General features: G+C 42.5%; 1 protein-coding gene across 1 annotated transcript in view; it reads right to left on the bottom strand.

Moving 5' to 3' along the window:
• The window catches only part of Dera (deoxyribose-phosphate aldolase), a 240,567-nt gene that overhangs the window by 971 nt on the left and 217,408 nt on the right, over positions 1-22,188 (bottom strand). Inside the window, exon 6 of the mRNA XM_080271803.1 lies at positions 694-803. Within this exon, the coding sequence (XP_080127929.1) occupies positions 694-803 (110 nt within the window). The remainder of the gene's footprint in view (positions 1-693; positions 804-22,188) is intronic.

Here is a 22,188-nt window from a genome sequence, read left to right as displayed (position 1 = left end):
TGCATATACAGTACTGTATTATTATTCTGTATCATGTTTCAAGTTTTATTACACACTTGAATATCCAGGAGCAGATGAAAGAAAAAATGCTTAATAGAGGAAAATACAGAACAGAGTCAGCCTATGTTGCTATGTTAACTAAAACTACATTAATTGGGATTGAAAATGATCATAAAAGCCTACCTGCTACTGCAACCTCAAAGACTTTTTCTCTTAAACCTTTACCAAAATTGTCCTAGGCACCTTGCTACAACTCGCACTGACAACACGAAAATCCAAATAAAACACACACAGGAACCGGCTACACTGAAATGAAGTTTGGCTTAAGCTAAGTGACATTACATAGTCTGATGGTATACCTGTTTTTTGACCCCCTGTATGAAGGAAGCATGACAAAATCACCTCCTGCACTAACAAAAAGTATGGTTAAATATATATTCATATGTGTGTGTTTACCATGGGCCAACTGTGTATCAAATAGATAGAAATTTATAAAACAAATGAAAATGAATACAGTAATATGATTCCATGCATATTCAAAATAAATGAACACAGAACAAAACTGAGTCTAAACAATCTGGTGCATACCTGTATATCAAAGAATTAAGTATTCATACTCCATGAAGAAAAGTTAAAAAAATAAAATGTACTGCATTTATCAGATTATAGGCATTCAACACAGAAAATACTTACCGAAACAGATGGTTGTTTAGCCAGGCATCTCCTAGCTCCTCCTTGATCAGTATGAGCCATGCCAGAGAATCCTTAGCTGTTCTGATGCCTCCAGCAGGTTTGAAGCCAACCTAATACAATAAGAACAAATAAACAATTTGGTCTCCAATGAACCTCTCTTGTCCAGGGTTCAACTATCCACATAATGTTTGAGGCATATATACTTAGAGAGAGAGAGGGAATGCTGGTGATAGGGAGAGCTGGAGCTCCTGTTTCACTAGCTATCTAACCATCCCCCTTTGCTGACCTTTTCAGTGTGACAGTAACATGGAGAGTAGACCAGCATACTCTCCCAAACATTTCCTCTATCTATGCACTACACCGCATGTACTTTACATTTCACACAATGTATCCCACTACGTTACAGGGGTTGGCGCCAGCAAGGGCATGCGGCCAGAAAACTTTGCCCCCGCTACCTAGTGGCGGACTTCTGGGGGAAGGCATGACGGGGGTTCCACCAGCATAGATCGTGGGTCCAGGGCGAGATGGGGTTCGGGCCTGTGCTAGAGGGTACAGGGCATTGCGGTTCCCAGGCTGCCGCTTCCGCCCAATAGAGAGGGGCCCGAACCTGGGAGTAGCGCCCCAGGAGGCTGCCCTATCAGTGGGTGTATAATGGCGGGATAGTTGCAGTGCCAAGACGCGCTTGGAGGGTGTCCCTGCAGCTGTCCTGGCAGGGTGCCCCGAAGCCACTACCACAGCCACTGGTAAGCTTGTGGGCTAGGGGTCCCAGATCCATTGCCTGGACCTGGGACTGTGCAGTGAGTGGGACCTGTGCTGTGTCTGTCCCCCTTTATTAATACTGAAGATGACAAAACAAAATAAGTTTCAAAGCAAGCCTGAGGACAGTAAACCACCCATGGGGATGAGGGTGGGTTCATGGAATGTGGGAAGTTTGAGGGGAAGAGCAGGGGAAGTCGTTGAGGCATTCAGTAGGAGGTGGGTGGATGTGTCGTGTTTGCAGGAAGTCCGGTACAGGGGTGGATCAGCCAGAAAGATTGTTGTGAAGGACTGTTGCTATAAGTTGTTTTGGCAGGGAGGGACAGACGGATATGGAGGTGTTGGTGTGATGGTTGCGGAGAAATGAGTGGAATATGTTATGAATGTTTTGAGAGTAAGCGATAGGATAGTGGTAGTGAAAATTCTGTTGGGAAGAAAGATAGCTGCGATTATATCGGCATATGCTCCACAGGCAGGATTGGATGAATCAGAGAAAGATAGATTTTGGGATGATTTAATACGTGTAGTGGGTGGTATGCGGGATGATAAGAGTGATTTTGGGAGGGGACTTAAATGGTCATGTAGGTGAAGCAGCACAAGGTTATGAAGGAGTGCATGGGGGATGTGCGAATGGTCTAAGGAATGCAGAAGGGGAAAGGGTACTTGAGTTTGGGGAGGCAACGGACATGATTGTGTGCAACACATATTTTAGGAAAAGAGACAGTAGGTTAATTACGTATGAGTCTGGGGGAAGTAGCAGTCAGATAGATTATTTTCTGGTTAGGAGGGCCGATAGGAGGTTAGTGAGGGATGTTAAAGTTATAGGAAGTGAAGAGTGTGTGCAGCAGCACAAACTATTCATTTGTGATATGGTGCTTAAAGAACAAGTGATGAAAAAGAGGACTTATGTACCTAGGAGGAAAATATGGAAGCTGAAAAACCAAGTAGTAAGGGATGCCTTCTATAGCGAGTTGAGGAGAGTGGTGGCTGAACAGGGAGCCGTAGACAGAGGCATTAATGAACAGTACATAGCCCTCAAGAACAATTTCTTGAGAGTTACTGACGTAACATGCGGCTGGACAAGAGGACCACCAAGACATAAAGTAACTTGGTGGTGGGATGAGGGTGTAGAAGCTGCAATTAAGGAGAAAAGAAGGCTTTTCCGGGAATGGAAGAAGGGTGGTAGCAAAGAGGAATATTTGGCTGCCAAGCATAGGGCTAGAAGAGAGGTATACAGGGCAAAGTCTGAGTCACAGAGACAATTACTTGATAACCTAAATCATGGGGAAGGGAAAAATATATTTAGGGTGGCAAGTCAGGTGAAGAGGGATAATCGGGATATCATAGGTGAGCAGTGTGTGAAGAATAATGAAGGAAGGGTAGTGGTGAACAGTGACGATATTAAAGATGCATGGAGAGAGCATTATAACCGGTTGTTGAATGAGGAGTTTGACTGGGACAGGGAAGGTTTGGAGCCAGCAGATCCAGTGTCTGACCCTTGGCCTTTGATTGATACTGCTACTGTGAGTGAAGCAATAGGCAGGATGAGGGTGGGGAAGGCAGCAGGTGTGTCTGGGTTGACTGCCGAAATGTTGAAGGCCTCAGGCGATATAAGGGTGAGTTTAGTCACTGACCTGATAAATAGGATTATTTATGAGTGTGTTGTCCCAGATGATTGGCTGAAGAGTGTAAATGTAAATGTGTATAAAGGGAAGGGTGATGCCCTAGAAAGAGGAAATTATAGAGGTATAAAGCTTTTAGATCAGATAATGAAGGTAATGGAGAGAGTTTTAGAAGGTATGATTAGAGAAAGAGTGAATATTGATGAGATGCAGTTTGGGTTCATGACAGGTAGGGGGACCACTGATGCCATATTCATTGTTCGATAGCTTCAGGAAAAATATATTGGTAGGAGAAGGGATCTTTATTTTGTTTTTGTTGATTTGGAAAAGGCCTTTGACAGAGTCCCTAGAGAGGTGGTGAAGTGGGCAATGAGAAAGCTTGACTTGGAGGAGTGGCTGGTTAGGGTGGTTATGGCCATGTATGTGGGTGCTCACACCCAGGTGAGAGTGAATGCAGATTTGAGTGATGAGTTTTCCGTGAATGTTGGTGTGCATCAGGGGTCAGTCTTGAGTCCCATGTTGTTTATCATGGTACTTGAAGCCCTTTCACGTGACTTTAGAAACGGACTCCCGTGGGAGTTGTTGTATGCTGATGATTTGGTGTTGATTGCAGAGAATGAAAGGGAGGCGGAGGAAAGGTTTAGGAAGTGGAGAGATGGTATGGGGCAAAAGGGTTTAAGGGTAAATGCAGATAAAACAAAAGTGATGATATCTAGGGTTGGTGGCGGTACTGTCAAAGACGAGGGAGAGTGGCCATGTGCAGTTTGCCACATGGGCGTGGGAAGTAATTCCATCTTGTGCGGTGTGTGTAATAAATGGGTGAATAAGAGATGTAGTGGTATCAGAGGTAGACTGCGAGATAATGCTGATTTTATGTGTACGGCGTGCCGGGGTGAGCAGGTGGAGATTGTCAGACGTGAAAGGATTGAACTTGCTAGTGAATCTCTTGAGAGTGTGGAAGAGTTTTGTTATTTGGGAGACATGTTGTGTGCTGGAGGTGGGGCTGGAGCTAGCTCAGTGGCTAGGGTGAGAAGTGGTTGGAAGAAGTTCAGGGAGCTCTTGCCAGCTCAGACGTACAGAAATGACAATGATTAGGTGGATGTGCAATGCGTCCCTGTGTCCAAGGCCTGGAGGGGCTGGGTTTACAATGGAAGAGTTGAGAGGTAGGATGGGACTGGAGTGTATTGGTGTTGTGATGAGGAGAGGTAGATTGAGGTGGTTTGGACATGTGGAGAGGATTGGGGATGATAATTGGGTGAGGAAGGTGAGAAGTGTTAATATTGGGGGTGGGGTTATGAGGGGTAGACCGAGAAAGACATGGGACGAGGTCATTAAGTGTGACCTTAGGGTTAAGGGACTGAACAGGGAGGCTGCAATGGATGGTGCAGCGTGGAGAGCCGCCATTAGGTCACCAAGGCTGACGCATGCAAGCATGTTGGAGCCTTTAAAAACGAAAACGAAAACGAAAACGAGAGACAGACAGACAGTATGGTGGATAAGTGTGTGAGGAAGAGAGGTTTGGAAGTCAGTGAGGCTAGGGTACTGACAAGAGATCGAGCCGGCTGGATGAATGTTGTGAGGAGAAGTGCATGATCGTAGATCTGGAACCCCTTTTTAATGTGGCAGCGTCCAGACTGACTCTACCAGATATGTTTATGTGAAGCTACAGAAAGTGGCAAATGTTTTTGGCATATCCGATACAGCCAGGATTCCGGCAGCTTGAGTGATGAGTGCACAGAAGCGTGGCCCATTGGACTGAGTAAATTTTGGGCTGTCTGCACGTTGCTACTCCTCACGCTGCCCTAGGGTGGGAAAGGAGGTCTGGATGATGATGATGATGATGATGATGATGATGATATATACATACATACATATATATATAGATATATATTCATAATTCATTCATCACCCTCATCTCTGAGTGGCATTATGTGAGCAATAAATCCCAACCATCCCTTGGATATAAACCTTCACTGGCTCAATCCAATTGGAGCACCTAATAACCCACTAAACCACCAGGTGCCAAAATTTCATTATATGGTTACCATCTAGTATAATAAATGGTTTCCTGGTGTACAGGAAACCATTCGACTTGTCACTCAGTGCAGAGTCACCCACAGGCAGAAGGAACAGGAAAGAATGAAGTAAAGAAAAACAGAAGAGGAAGGAAGGAAAGGAGGAGAGGAAAGGGCAGACAATTGAAAGCAGCAATACATCAAGTGAGTGGACGGTGAGTGCCCCCACCTAATATATATATATATATATATATATATATATATATATACAGTATATAGACATACAGTAATCCCTCCACTATCCGATGTAATAGAGCCAAAGGTATCTCCGGAAAGTGGTCACATCCGGAAAGTGGGCCCCTGGCTCCTGGAAAGGTACTTAAGGACCCTAACCCAGCCTAACTTCGAAAGCCACCTAAATAACTCCCTGCCAGACATGCATAGCACCTATTTAAACCTATTTAAGACCCTATTCACACCAATAATGGACATAAAGCATGAAATAAATGAAATGGAACCAAAGAATGAGGAATTAGAAGTGACTGTACCTCAGCCAGGGTACTTACACAGCACATCTGTGGCTGCCTTCTCTAAGACTTTGGCAGTGGTGAAAATGCTCTTGATGCACATACTGTAATCCAGTGTTGTGCTGCACTTACAGTAATTCTTTGCATTGTGAGTTATAACTGTTTAACACTGCACATTGTTAATTGCACCACGCCAGTTTCAACTGCCAGTTTGCACTCCACAGTTATCCTTTGCACTCTGAATTCCAATTTCTTAACACTGCACAACACTGTAAATTCCCGTGAGGTCTAGTGGCGAGGTATTGCAGTTTATTCACTGTCTATTCACAAAATATGAGCACGTGCACCATCCATTGCGATAACCATCTACTCGTGATCGTCATTAAGCAGTAACTGGTGGTGAAGGGGGAGCAGGGTTGCCAGATTGGAGCTCGGTCACATTACCACACTCCTCAATTTTCATTACCAAATTTAACTTTTCATTACCAAATTTGTAAAGCTAGCATTTATTCTTCACTAATTATATATCTATCGATACATCTATCTATTGCCAGAAGCCTCGATCCCATACGGGGTGGCCACAAAAAAATCGCTTCCACGTCGCCCTGTCCCCCGCCATTTCACTGCCCTGCTTCCAACTCACATCCTCCTCTCTCATATACCTCTCCACCCCATCTCTCCATCTCATCCTCGGCCTCCCCCTCCCTCTTCCCCCCCACCACCTCACTCACATACACTCTCTTCGTCAGTCTTTCACCCTCCATCCTCTCCACATGGCCAAACCACCTCAGTGTGTTCCTCCTAACGCTTCCTATCACATCCACATCCACACCACGACGCTCCTTTATATCCTCATTTGTCAGCCTGTCTCTCCATGTGACTCCACAGGCTCCTCTTAAATAACTCATTTCCACTGCTCTCACCCTTGACTTGTGTCCTTCCAACAACGTCCAAGCTTCACTTCCATAAGTTAGAGATGATATCACAATACTGTCATGTAGTAACTTTTTCACTTCCATGCTCACTTCCCTGTTTCTTTATATATACAAGTGGAAATAAATTAAATACTCTCCTTATAAATAACAGCATGTTGATTATTTTCAGGCTATGTAGGCTAGCAGATTAATCAGAGACAGCAGACAATCCACCATCTCCATCCTGTGTATCCTCATTTATCTATCTATCTATTGCCAGACGCCTCAATCCCGTTTGGGGTGGCCACAAACAAATCGCCTCCAAGTCGCCCTGTCCCCCGCCATTTCACTGCCCTGCTCCCAACTCACACCCCCCTCTCTCATATACCTCTCCACCCCATCCCTCCATCTCATCCTTGGCCTCCCTCCCTCTTCCCCCTCCACCTCACTCACATACACTCTCTTCGTCAGTCTTTCACCCTCCATCCTCTCCACATGGCCAAACCACCTCAGTGCGTTCCTCATAACGCTTCCTATCACATCCACATCAACACCACAACGCTCCTTTATATCCTCATTCGTCCGCCTGTCTCTCCATGTGACTCCACAGGCTCCTCTTAAATAACTCATTTCCACTGCTCTCACTCTTGACTTGTGTCCTTCCAACAACGTCCAAGCTTCACTTCCGTATGTTAGAGTTGGTATCACAATACTTTCATGTAGTAACTTTTTCACTTCCATGCTCACTTCCCTGTTTCCTATCACTGCCTTCAAAGAACCAGCAACCTTTCTTCCCTGCTGTACCCTTTCAAGCACTTCACCCTCCAAACCTCCATCCTTACTCATCACACTACCCAAGTACTTAAACGTACTCACATTTTCCAATTCCTCACCATCCAACCTCGCTGTACATTCACTGACTTCACCTCTCTCAAAGACCATCACTTTACTCTTCCCTACATTCGCCTTTAGATTCCGTTTCTTACACACTCTCCCAAACTCATCCACCAAGCCTTGCAGCTCCCCTTTGTCTTCACTCAACAACACAGTATCATCTGCAAACAACAGTACAGGGAGTTTCCAAACACTATCCTCTCTCACCAGGGCCACTCCAACATCCACTACCCTACCTTGTACCTCTTTTATTACCCCATCCATGTACAGATTGAACAACCATGGAGACATGACACATCCTTGTTTCAACCCAACTTTCAAAGAGAAAAATTCACTTAGTTCACCATCCACACGCACTGCAGCCTTAGCACCATCACACATACTCTTCACAGCATTCAACAACGTCCCATCTACTCTATATATTCTTAATACTTTCCACAATCCTTGTCTATCCACCCTGTCATATGCTTTCTCCAAATCTATGAAAGCCGCATACAACTTCTTTCCCTTCTCTAGAAACTTTTCCACTAAGGATCTAATAATGAATATCTGATCTACACAACCTCTTCCCTTTCTAAAGCCTCCCTGTTCTTCTCAAACTAATTTCTCTGTTCTTTCTCTAACTCTGTTAATAAGTATCCTACCATACACTTTTCCTATTATACTAAGAAGACAAATGCCCCTATGATTACCACACACTTCTTTTTCCCCTTTTCCTTTGTACAAGGGAATAATTATACCTGACTTCCAATCCTCCGGGACTCTACCTTCCTCCCAGGCTAATCTGCACATCTTCCACATCCATTCTACTACTATCTCTCCCCCATGCTTCAGCATTTCACCACACACTCCATCAATTCCTGGGGCTTTCCCAGATTTAACTTTCTTCAGTGCTTCCACAACTTCTATCCTACTGATTTCTTCCTGTCTTCTCACCTCCCTCCTTCTCCCAGCAATTCCCCAGCCACTTATACTCGCATTACTTCCATCCTCTACGTTCAACAATTCCTTAAAGTGTTCTCTCCATCTGCTCACTTTTTCTCCCTTCTCCACTAGTAATCTACCATTTTTATCTTTCACTCCCCTGCTAACTTCACTTCCACCCTGTCTTACTCTTTTCACCTCTTTCCAGAACATTTTCTTACAGTCCCTCCACTTTACACTCAAATTCCTTCCAAATTCCTCATCCACTCTCTTCTTACTCTCTCTTACTAATCTTTTCACCTCTCTCTTTCTTTCTACATATAACTCTCTCTTCCGCCTCTCAACTTCTTCCACGCCCCTATTTCTCATCCATTCATTGTATGCTTTCATCTTTTGTGCCACAGCCTGTTTCACCTCTTCAGTCCACCACGCTGTTCCTTGCAACCCCCTCTGTCTTCTCTTCCTTCCACACACCACATCACATGCTGCACATATTTCTTCTGTAAATATCCTACACACACCTTGCACGTCTCCCATCTGCTCCAGTTCATATTTGCCCAATCGTTCCTCCACTGCTCTCTTATACTCTGCCTTTTTCTCATCCTCTTGCAACCTTTCCACTCTCCTTGCAACTACTCCTTCCTCTCGTCTTTCCCTTCTTCTATTTCTCCATTCTAATTGGACCTTGATTCTGGCCACCACCAATTAGTGGTAATGCATTATTCTGATTCGTTACCAAACAAACTTTTCATTACCAAATTGGTCCACATTTGGTAATGAAAAATACCAAATGGCAACCCTGACAGGGGAGAGGGGAGGAAGGAAGGGGTGAAGGGGCTGGGGGGGGGGGGTTCTGAAGGTCCAGGCCCACAATGTCTGGTAAGTGGGGTGTCCGGAAAGTGGGCGTCTGGATAGTATAGGGATTACTGTATATATACATATATACAATATGTAATATACTATATATATACACTCGACCCTCGATTTGGCGGACCCCTATTTCCCGGATTTCGGATTTCCTGGACATAGGCTGGGGCTGGACAATATTATTAAATGCTGGACAAATGCTCGTACAAGTCAAGGATTCTCACAAAAGTCCGGCCATTATTCTCTCATATAAAACTATAAGCAGTCTGCTTCACGACACAGTATAAGTTTAGCAGGGTTTTGACTCGATACAGGCCATTTGTGACACATGCAAAAAGATATTTTCATACATGAAACGCATCTTGGCCACCAACCTGCTTCACCCTACCAGTTCCTAACTCATGGCAATATCCCATTTGCCACTTACCTTTCTCAAATGCCACTATAAATAGTTTATTGTCTAACACAGTAATATTTCAGGAAGGTTTGGAGGCAATAAAATTCATAAGTAATAAAAAAATCTATATATATTTTTTCTTATGGAGAAAGTCTGTGAGATCCATTCCTACTCACTTAGCTCATCCGACTTGGTGCGACTAAATACATAATTGGCACTTTTCACTGGAAAATATTTTAATTTCTTTCACCACAGTGGCTCATACACACCTAATTATCTGAAATCCACTAAAAAAAATCGTACTTAATATAACTTAATTTAAAAATTAGGTTTCAGAGCTAAAATGCGCCGGTGTTAGCAGATATTTTCCCTTCAGATTGTCAGTATGCCTTGACAGACTTCAATTTTGCATAAATTTTTATTTTGAGTACAAAAATAATGTATCTGCATTATATATCGATATTTATTACAAAACATAAGTCCGTCAAGGTGAGTTGTTAGGCTAGACGTAAAACACTCATGCTACCTTTAGGAAATTTTTCCTCCAAATCCTGATTTTCTATTAATAATTAAATTAAGCAAAAATTTTTGACTGAAATTCAAATACTTAGATGGGCAACCCTATATGGTGATAAACATTAAAATATTTTTCAATTAAAATTGCCAATTCTGTCCAAGATTGCATCTTTGTATCTCAGTCAGCTGATTAGTGGTTGGCTGACCTTGTGGTGTTCCATTCCTTGTTTATTTTCCTCTTTTTCCTCAGCATTCTGATCTTCTACCATACCCTCCACATTCTCGTCAACAACTGTCTAAACAGCCATTCTTAGGGTTGAAACTAGCAAAATACAGCTACTGTGTCAGTTATTATTATTGTTATTGTGCCAGTGTTATTATTATATGTACTGTGTATGTTAGTTTGTTAGTACAGGTAGCCTACATTCCAGAATGCTCTGGAATATCAGAATAATTGCCGGACAATATTGGAGAATTCGGACAAAGTATGGTAATAGTCCAGGGAATGGTATGGGGGGCCGGACTTTTGCAATTCTCAGACATTTGCAATTCCCAGACTGGTGTCCCCCCTTTTCAGTCCGGCAAATCGAGGGTCGAGTGTGTGTGTGTATATATAAATATATATATATATATATATATGTATACCATATACAGGAAACCCTAACTTTATCGCAGGGTTATATTCCAAAGGCACCCGCGATAAGCAAAAATCCGCGATGTATTGACGCTACCCCTAAAATGCCTATTTATTGTCTCTATTAATAAGAAAAACCAGTATGGGTACTCACTGATGATGAATGAGATGAACTGAAGATGATGATGATCATGAAGTTCAGTACAAGGTGTACAGTATACTGTACAGTATTAGTTGTGCAGCTCTTGAGAAGGCACCTATGACGACATTTCTGCGGGCGGTGAGCGAAACGTAAGTGTAAAGTTACTGTATTGCCTGCTAATTAATAAGGACATGAAATATCACTGAAATTAAGAAATAACAAAGAAAATGAATTGTACAGTACTGTACGGGTACTCACAGATGATGAGTTTGATTGATGATCATGAAGTAGCTGTGCAGTACGATGCTGATGATGATGATGATGTACTGCACAGTGAAGCAGAGCGTTTACAGCTCTTCAGAGGGCGCCTCTTCATCAGGCGCTTCAGGTGATGCAGGTGCTTCAGGAGGTGCTGCTGCTGCTGGAGATGTAGGTGGAGTCTTTTTCAGTGGCTTGAGGAACATGGTGATGGGGAGTTGTTGCTGTTGTTTCTTCATGGTATTGAGGAGATTTCTGTACGACAGAATGGCTGTGTCAATCGCATTGGAGAACTGCACAGCGCGAACCATGTATGGATCCCACTTCTGAGCCATCAGCTGCAGGTCGTTTGCGGCTCTTACCATGTCAGACAGGCGCTCTAATGTTAGACCCTCGTCCTCCTCCTCCTCCTCTTGTGCTGGATCTGTCGGCTCCTCGTCCTCCCCTTCGCTGGCTGACTTGGTTAACTCTGCCAAATCCTCATCTGTCAGGGTCTCGGAGTGTGCGTCAATGAGGTCATTGACTTCCTGGGGCGTGATGTCAGCAAAACCTTCACCACCGAGGATCTTCGCCAGCTTGACAGACTTGTTCACTGCAGAGTGGTGAATTTCTTCGGGGGAGAAGCCTTTGCAGTCGTTCACACACTCGGGCCACAATTTTTTCCAGCAAGCATTAAGAGTTTCCTTCTTCATGTCCTGAAGCGCCTTCTGGATGATGAAGAGACACGTCCCGATGTTGAAGCTGCGCCAATAAATTTTCACAGTGAAGTCGTCGTCCCTGTCCATTGCATCCACCAAGTGTTGAAGAGATCCTTTGGTGTAGAGTGCCTTGAAAGCACGGATCACTCCTTGGTCCATAGGCTGGATGATAGAGGTGGTGTTAGGAGGCAAAAATTCAATCTGCACTCCCTCGTAGTGCAAATCAACAGGGTGGCCACCAGCATTGTCCAACACCAGCAGCACCTTGAACTCTAGTCCCTTGTCACTGAGGTATTGCTTGGCCTGAGGGATGAAGCACTGATGAAACCAGTTGGAAGTCAGGAGCTTCGTAATCCATGCCTTGGGGTGGCTCATCCAGTGGACTGGCAGCACGTTCTTGTTTTTGTTCTTGAGAGCCCTGGGGTTTGCTGCCTTGTAGATGAGGCCTGGTTTCATCATGAAGCCAGTAGCATTGCCACAGAAGATAAGAGTGACTCGGTCCTTCTGTGCTTTAAAGCCAGGTGCTTTGGCTTCCTCCTGCATTATGAATGTCCTGGACGGCATCTTTTTCCAGTACTGTACAAGCCAGTCTCGTTCATATTGAAAACCTGTTCGGGCTTGTAACCCCGTTCCTCTATGATCTGCCGGAACGTTTCCTGGTACTTTTCCGCAGCTTCACTGTCCGCCGATGCAGCTTCCCCGTGCAAAGTCACACTCCTGATTTGGAACCGCTTCTGGAACCGGTCAAACCACTCTTTACTGGCGTGAAATTCCTCAGGCTCTGGTGCTGTAGATGGTCCTGGTTGCGGCTCTTCGTCATCGTCTCCTTCGGCGCCCTCTGCTGCGAACTGGTTGTACAACTTCCTGGCCTTCTCGCGGATGATGTTGCTGTCCAGTGGGATGTTTTTCTTCCGGCAGTCGGTTATCCACAATGCCAGTGCCGATTCCATCCTTACGATGTGTTTGTACCTGCCTGTAGACACCCTCTTTAGCATTCTGGCAAAATCTTGCTGAAACAGCGCTCCTGATTGCGTCCTCATTCTTCTTTATGTACCGCACTGTACTTTCGTTGATCCCGTAATGGCGTCCGACTGCGGCATAGCTTCTCCCTTCCTGCAGCATGTCGAGAAGTTCAGCCTTCTCCTGCAGTGTCATAACCTTCCTCCTCTTGACTTCCTTGGCACCAGAAGGCTTACAAGATGCAGGGCGTTTGGGTGGCATTGCAGGGGCTTCAGAAAACCAGGAGAAACCGGCAAAAACAAGTGGTGAAAGGCTGAAGTGGGCACGGTGATGTAGCTGAGGCAAGAACACGCAGTAAACTGGGAGGTGCGGTATGGTGGTGCGGTGAAGTCCCGCTCCTTTCTTTGAGGATGGCGCGTCGGCAGCAGCCAATCAGCGGCAAGTAAAAATGTACTGTAAAGCGTGTTTGGATTGGCTACTGGTAAGGCTCCAGCCAATTGTGTGCCACCTACCAATAAGTCTGGGTATTTCCTCATCCCACGCCACAATTTCGCTTGTATTTTATCAAATATATTAGCCGATTTTTAATTATTATTTTAATTAATACAACTATTAATATTTTAGAATAAATAAAGATGTAAAATACCATAAACATATCCATTTCAGAATACAATACTCTACTGAGAATAAAGATGTAAAATATGTACTGTACCCTAAAAATAGCCGTAGTAGGCTTTGCGGAAACCGCGATGAGTCGGGGTTTCCCGCAATGTAAAAATAGTTAGGTTCCAATGAAAATCCCGCAATAAAGTGAACCGGCAGTATCTGAACCGCATTATAGCGGGGGTTTACTGTATACAAGAATAAGGAGGGAAGCCCAAAAACAGTTTGAGGAGGATATAATAAATAAAAGTAGTGATCAACCGAAGCTATTTTACAGCTACATCAGAAGCAAAACCAAAGTAAAAGATAAAATACAATCCATTACGGACGATGGAATCACCCATACACAAGAGAAAGATATTTGTGAAGCACTAAATAAGAATTTCCAATTAGTTTTTACAGAAGAAAAAATTTTGAGAGGGAGTATGTGGAACATCCATGTCCACACATGCAACCAGATACACAAATATCAGAAAAAGTAATACAGGTGGAGTTAAGTAAATTAGACAGAGGAAAAGCAAGTGGTCCTGATGAAATTTCATGTTAGGTACTACGAGAATGTGCAAAGGAGTTAAGTAAACCATTATATTTAATTTTCAAGAAATCCTTGAGTCAAGGTATACTACCTGATACTTAGAAGAAAGCAAATATTGTCCCCTTACTCAAGAATGGGAATAGACAAAATCCACTCAACTACCGACCAGTATCACTGACCAGTGTTGTAAGTAAGGTATTAGAAAAGCTTATAAGAAAAGCTTGGGTAAATCATCTAAAAGAACACAATTTGATAACAGAAAGACAGTTTGGTTTCAGAAAAGGAAAATCATGTGTTACTAATCTGTTGAGCTACTATGACAGAGTAACAAACACAATACAGGAAAGAGAAGGATGGGTGGACAGTATCTATTTAGATTTCAAGAAAGCATTTGACACAGTACCACACCAAAGACTTCTATGGAAACTGTACCATCAAGGAGGAATTCGAGGCAAACTGTTTTGTTGGATGCAAGATTTTCTCATAAAATGAGAAATGAGAACAGTACTAAGGGGAAACTACTCATCATGGAAAGAAGTGACTAGTGGAGTACCACAGGGTTCAGTGCTGGCACCAATCATGTTTTTAGTGTATATAAATGATATAAACAGTAACACTGGAAATGAAAGGTATCTGAATATGTTTGCAGATGATGCAAAAATACAAAGGAGAATTACTAACACAGACTCTTGTAAAGAGCTACAAGAAGAATTAAATAAATTTCATGAATGAAGTAATACATGGCAAATGGAATTCAATGTGGACAAGTGTCATGTAATCAAGTTTGGTAAAAGTGGAAAAAGACCTGATTGGGATTATACATTAGGAAATAAAACCCTATACACATCAGAAAAATATAAGGACCTAGGTGTGATTATCAATAACAGACTATCTCCGGCTGACCACATCAGCGAGAAGGTACGGAACATGTATACACTGCTTGCAAATATGAGAATAGCATTCACATACATAAATGAAGACATGCCAAGAAGGATAATAATATCATTCATTAGACCAACCCTGGAATATGCATCAGTAGTCTGGAGTCCTCATCTCAAAAAACACATAGACAAGATTGAAAAAGTTCAAAGGGCCGCTACAAGATGGATACCAAGCTTAAGGGACCTAAGCTACGAAGAAAGACTAAACTGAATCTACTAACATTACAGGAGAGAAGGAAAAGAGGTGACATGATAATGCTATATAAGTGCATATCAGGGAAGGAGAAAATAGACATAAATGATTACTTAACATATGGAGAAGCATCAGCATGAGGGCACTGCAAAAATCTGCTTAAGAAAAGAGGTGATAAAGACGTAAGGAAATTCAGTTTCCCAAACAGAGCAATTGATCAATGGAATGCACTACCGAATGAAATAGTGTGTGCCAAAACAATTCACAAATTTAAGGATATGTACGATAAATATGGTTTAAGACACGGGACAGTACGAGCTTGACTCATTCCTGTAAAGACACAATTAGGTAAGAACAATTAGGTAAGAACACACACACGGACAGCCACAACGGACCGACGTGTCTCTCAACAACTCCCCCAGGCTGCATACCTCAAGTAGTTTCCAGGAATTATGTTTATCCTGTCTCCACTGGTTCTGTTTTAAGTTTAAAATATTGTAAGTTAATATAGACTACCAAAAATTAAAAGACTTATTGGGAAGAATATACATGAATGTTTTGTAGTATTTTCGGTAACAGCTGTTTTTGCTACAGTAACCAACATCCAACATGGCTGAAAATGTAAACACTGAGGGATGCGAATTTCCAGGATATGATAGAAATACTAATATCATGGATCTGGTTAAAACATTGGTAATGAGGATTAGTGAACTTGAAAAGAAAGTGGAGAATTTAGTGTTAAAGGACGTGTCTGAGAATACGAAAATTACTCTACAGAGTCTGATCCAGTCCAATGAGACGGCGAATGAAGAAATCAGAAATTTGAAGCGTGAAAATGTTGAATTGAGAAGGAAACTAGAAGAGAGTACTAATAAAACAGAGAAGGTGAGTAGTGTATTAGAAGAACATATGGCAAAGTGGGCACACGTAGAAGAAGAACAGAAAGAAGTGGTCAGCTTAAGAGAAATCATCCAGGAAGAAAGGGAAATGAACATGAAAAAGATGGAAGAAAATGTAGTGAAAATACTAAAGAAAAAAAGAGAAAATAGTGAGAGAAACCGTAGAAAGGAACAGATGCATGGTAATATTTGGAAACAGGGAGGAGGAAGAAAAGGTTAGATTTGTGAGACACGAGAGAGACATGAACCTGGTGAGAGGTATATTAGGCAAAATTGACCCCGAAGGAGACAAGTGGGTAAAAGAAATTTAGGAAGTAAGGAGGATAGGGCCTTATAGGAAAGGGGAAACAAGACCAATGAGAGTCAAGTTGACATCAAAAAGTTTAGTAAATGATATACTCAAAATGACCTGGAAATTAAGCAAAGAGGCTGGAATGGAAAATATTATAATAAGAAAAGATTTAAATGAAGAAGAAAGAGAATTTTAAAATCATTGAAGGGTCAAGTAAAGGAAAAAAAATGATAAGAGGACAGAGGAAGAATGTAATACTTTTTCTTGGAGAGAACTGGATATGAAAGTAAGGAAGTGGTATATAAGGAAATGGAAGTGAAGGAAACTAAGGGGGACAGCTGTGAAAGATTAGAAATTGAGGAAGTGGTACTGACGGAAAGAAGGAGAGAAGAGGGTATAAAAAACATGAAAAATAATTTAAAGGTGATATACACTAATATTGATGGTTTAATATCGACCAGGCTTGAAATTAAACTATATCTATCTATTTATCTATTGCCAGACGCCTCAATCCCGTTTGGGGTGGCCACAAACAAATCGCCTCCAAGTCGCCCTGTCCCCCGCCATTTCACTGCCCTGCTCCCAACTCACACCCCCCTCTCTCATATACCTCTCAACCCCATCCCTCCATCTCATCCTCGGCCTCCCCCTCCCTCTTCCCCCCCTCCACCTCACTCACATACACTCTCTTCGTCAGTCTTTCGCCCTCCATCCTCTCCACATGGCCAAACCACCTCAGTGTGTTCCTCATAACGCTTCCTATCACATCCACATCCACACCACAACGCTCCTTTATATCCTCATTCGTCAGCCTGTCTCTCCATGTGACTCCACAGGCTCCTCTTAAATAACTCATTTCCACTGCTCTCACTCTTGACTTGTGTCCTTCCAACAATGTCCAAGCTTCACTTCCATACGTTAGAGCTGGTATCACAATACTGTCATGTAGTAACTTTTTCACTTCCATGCTCACTTCCCTGTTTCTTATCACTGCTTTCCAGGAACCAGCAACCTTTCTTCCCTGCTGTACCCTTTCAAGCACTTCACCCTCCAAACCTCCATCCTTACTCATCACACTACCCAAATACTTAAACGTTCTCACATTTTCCAATTCCTCACCATCTAACCTCGCTGTACATTCACTAACTTCACCTCTCTCAAAGACCATCACTTTACTCTTCCCTACATTCACCTTTAGGTTCCGTTTCTTACACACACTCTCAAACTCATCCACCATGCCTTGCAGCTCCCCTTCGTCTTCACTCAACAACACAGTATCATCTGCAAACAACAGTACAGGGAGTTTCCAAACACTATCCTCTCTCACCAGGGCCACTCCAACATCCACTACCCTACCTTGTACCTCTTTTATTACCCCATCCATGTACAGATTGGACAACCATGGAGACATGACACATCCTTGTTTCAAACCAACTTTCAAAGAGAAAAATTCACTTAGTTCACCATCCACACGCACTGCAGCCTTCGCACCATCGTACATACTCTTCACAGCATTCAACAACTTCCCATCTACTCCATATATTCTTAACACTTTCCACAATCCTTGTCTATCCACCCTGTCATATGCTTTCTCCAAATCCATGAAAGCAGCATACAACTTCTTTCCCTTCTCTAGAAACTTTTCCACTAAAGATCTAAGAATGAATATCTGATCTACACAACCTCTTCCCTTCCTAAAGCCTCCCTGTTCTTCTCCAACTAATTTCTCTGTTCTTTCTCTAACTCTGTCTATAAGTATCCTACCATACACTTTTCCTATTATACTAAGAAGACAAATGCCCCTATGATTACCACACAATTCTTTTTCCCCTTTTCCTTTGTACAAGGGAATAATTATACCTGACTTCCAATTCTTCGGGACTCTACCTTCCTCCCAGGCCAATCTGCACATCTTCCACATCCATTCTACTACTATCTCTCCCCCATGCTTCAGCATTTCACCACACACTCCATCAATTCCTGGGGCTTTCCCCGATTTAACTTTCTTCATTGCTTCCACAACTTCTATCCTACTGATTTCTTCCTGTCTTCTCACCTCCCTCCTTCTCCCAGCCATTCCCCAGCCACTTATACTTGCATTACTTCCATCCTCTACGTTCAACAATTCCTTAAAGTGTTCTCTCCATCTGCTCACTTTTTCTCCCTTCTCCACTAGTAATCTACCATTTTTATCTTTCACTACCCTGCTAACTTCACTTCCACCCTGTCTTACTCTTTTCACTTCTCTCCAGAACATTTTCTTACAGTCCCTCCACTTTACACTCAAATTCCTTCCAAAATCCTCATCCACTCTCTTCTTACTCTCTCTTACTAATCTTTTCACCTCTCTCTTCCTTTCCACATATAACTCTCTCTTCCGCCTCTCAACTTCTTCCACGCCCCTATTTCTCACCCATTCATTGTATGCTTTCTTCTTTTGTGCCACAGCCTGTTTCACCTCTTCAGTCCACCACGCTGTTCCTTGTACCCCCCTCCGCCTTCTCTTCCTTCCACACACCACATCACATGCTGCACATATTTCTTCTGTAAATATCTTACACACACCTTCCACGTCACCCATCTGCTCCAATTCATATTTGCCCAATCGTTCCTCCACTTCTCTCTTATACTCTGCCTTTTTCTCATCCTCTTGTAACCTTTCCACTCTCCTTGCAACTACTCCTTCCTCTCGTCTTTCCCTTCTTCTATTCCTCCATCTCACTTGCATCCTAATTCTGGCCACCACCAAGTAGTGGTCAGAAAGTCCACTCCCCCAACCTCTATACACTCTTGCATCCTTTACACATCTTCGCATCCTTTGAAATTAATGATTTCTTGAAAGAATATGAACCTGATGTCATGTGCTTTGTAGAGACCAAATTAAGAGAGGATATTGATGTTCATTTCGGAGATGGTAAATACAATCTGTGGAGAAAAGACCGAAAAGAAAAAACGGGAGGAGGAGTAATGATAGCAGTGAAGAACAACATAAATGTAGATACCGTGGAAATGGGAGAAGGCAGGGCTGAAGTGATATATATGAAATTAGGAACTGGAGAGAAAGTCACGAGAGATATGGCGGTAGTGTATGTTCCCCCTAAGACGAGAGCATGGAATGATGACGAATACCAAGAGATGTTGTCAGATATGGCTAGCTATTTACAAAAAATAATTGAGAAAAGCAATAATATAATTTTGGTGGATGACTTTAACTGTAAAGAAGTGAACTGGGAGGAATGGGACTCAGGAGGCAGCGAGGATTCATGGGGGACTATATTATTCATTTTTTTTTCATTCATTGCCAGACGCCATGTATCCCAAACAGGGTGGCCAAGGGCTTAGAGTTAATTGTTTTACAGGGAGGGGCACTACTCCTCCACCAACCCCACTTGACACGTAGGGAGAACTATATTATTAAATATAATAATGAATAATGTGATGACGCAATGGGTCAGAGAAAAGAAACGGTTCCGAGGTGAGGACACACCAGCAAGGTTAGATTTACTGTTTACCAAAGAACCCGATGTAATAGAATCATTGAAATATTTCTGTCCTATAGGAAAAAGTGATCATGTGGTCAGTGAGTTCCAGATGATAATAGGGAATGTCGAGCCAAGAGATGAGCTTCATAGGCAGGGAAGATACAACTTTGGGAAAGCTAATTTCTCAGGACTGAGAAACTTTTTGAAAATGAGGATTGGAGAAAATTCAGGGAAACAAGAGAGATACAAAGGAAGTGGGATATCTTTCTAGACCTCTACAATTTGGGAGTGGAAAAATTTGTACCAAGAGTAAGAGGGAAAGAAAACAGGAAAAAGGAGTGGTTTAATAGAAGGTGTATGATAGCAAAAAAAGAAAGAGATACGGCGTGGAACAACTGGAGAAAGAGGGGCAACACCAGAACAAAGGAAGAATATAAAAGAACTAGAAATGATTACACAAGAAAACGTAGAGAAGAAGAAAGGAATTTTAAAAAAAGTATAATAGACAAATGCAAGGATGAACCCAAACTGTTTCACAGATTTGTTAATGGCAAATTGAAATAAATGGAAGGAATCACTAAATTGAAAGTAGAAGGAGATGTCTATAAAGATGCAGCAATGCAAGCTGAAATAATGAACAAATGTTTCCAATCAGTTTTCACTAATGAAAAAGAGTTTGTGGAAGGGGAGGGAGTGATTAGAAATGTACCGGTGATAAAAGATATAAAAGTGGAGGTACAGGAAGTGTACAAATTATTGGAAACTCAAGATGTAAGGAAAGCCCCAGGACCTGATGGAATTTCTAATTGGGTACTGAAGGAATGCAGAGAACAACTGGCAGATAAAATTCACAGTTTAATCATGTGTTCTCTGGAAGAGGGGAAAGTGCCACAAGAGTGGAAGAGGGCAAATGTGGTACCAATTTATAAGGGAGGAAACAGGGAAGAACCCGAATTATAGACCAGTGTCTCTAACCAGCATGGTCGCAAAATTGTGCGAGAGAATCCTGAAAGACAGAGGGATAAAATATCTAGAAGAGATGAATATTTTAGCTGAATGTCAGTTTGGATTCAGAAGTGGAAGGTCATGTTTTTTTTTTTTTTTTTTTTTTTTTTTTTTTTTTTTTTAAATGTGACCGACTCTGGGCATAGGCTTCACAGCCTGCTTTCAAGGCCCAGTAGTCCTCCTACGTACCGTACACCTCTACATGCCACCACTTCGGCGCTAACACCCACCGTCCATACTGAATACATGCTAGGGCTGTCTCATACAGGACTGGTGTATTGGTATTAGCGGGGGTATTTTTACGACATGTCGGCGGGTCTTCTGGTAAATGAGTAAAGTCTGATTTTCCTGAATTCAAATCCTTAAACTGTTCCCTGCCCCCAGCGGGATTTGAACCCGGGTCCGTTAGGACTGTAGGCCAACTCTCTACCAACTGAGTTGAGCTTTTACTCAAGAGCAATTGACGTGGTACAGGAGAAAGATGGTTGGGTGGATTGTGTGTACTTAGACTTAGAGAAGGCCTTTGACAAGGTACCTCATAAGAGACTAATGTGGAAACTAGAATATATAAGAAAGGACTGAAGGGGAAACTCCTGGAATGGATGAGAGACTTTTTGAGAGACAGACAAATGAGGACAGTAATAAAGGATAGGATGTCTGGATGGAGGGAAGTAACAAGTGGAGTCCCCCAAGGCTCGGAATTGGCGCCAGTAATGTTCCTGATTTACGTAAATGATATGGTAGATAGAGTGAACAGTTATGCAAGTCTGTTTGCTGATGATGTAAAGATCTTGAGGAAGGTAGAGGTTAAGGAGGATTGTAAAATGCTGCAGGAGGATCTGGATAGGATACATGATTGGAGCCGGAAGTGGGAAATGAAATTTAATGTAAAGAAATGTAAAATATTGGAAATGGGTAAATGTACCAGGAGGCCATCAATGAATTATTTGTTGGGTAATGAATTAATCACTAAACTGAGAGAAGAGAAAGACTTAGGAGTGCTAGTCCAAGATAGTTTGTCACTAGAAAAGCACATTAATCAGATAGTTAGAGAGACTTATAAACTCCTGACTAACATAAGAGTAGTATTTCATTATATGGATGAGAAGATGATGAAAAAATTGATAGTGGCCATGATCCGCCCCAGGTTAGAATATGCAGCGGTAGTGTGGTCCCCACACAAAAAGAAAGATATAAACAAGATGGAGAGAATACAAAGAACAGCAACCAAAATGGTCACCAGTCTGGCAGATCTGTCATACAGAGAGAGGCTGGAAAAGCTGGATTTGCCTTCTTTAGAGGAAAGGAGAAAGAGGGGAGACATGATTGCAGTGTTCAGGACCATGGTGGGAGTAGATAAA

The sequence above is a fragment of the Coenobita brevimanus genome, chromosome 47, assembly GCF_032717465.1.
Source record: "Coenobita brevimanus isolate Jiangsu-jjx chromosome 47, ASM3271746v2, whole genome shotgun sequence".
Lineage (NCBI taxonomy): Eukaryota > Metazoa > Arthropoda > Malacostraca > Decapoda > Coenobitidae > Coenobita > Coenobita brevimanus.
Note: the sequence above shows the minus strand (reverse complement) of the source record. Positions and strands in the feature narration are given on the sequence as shown.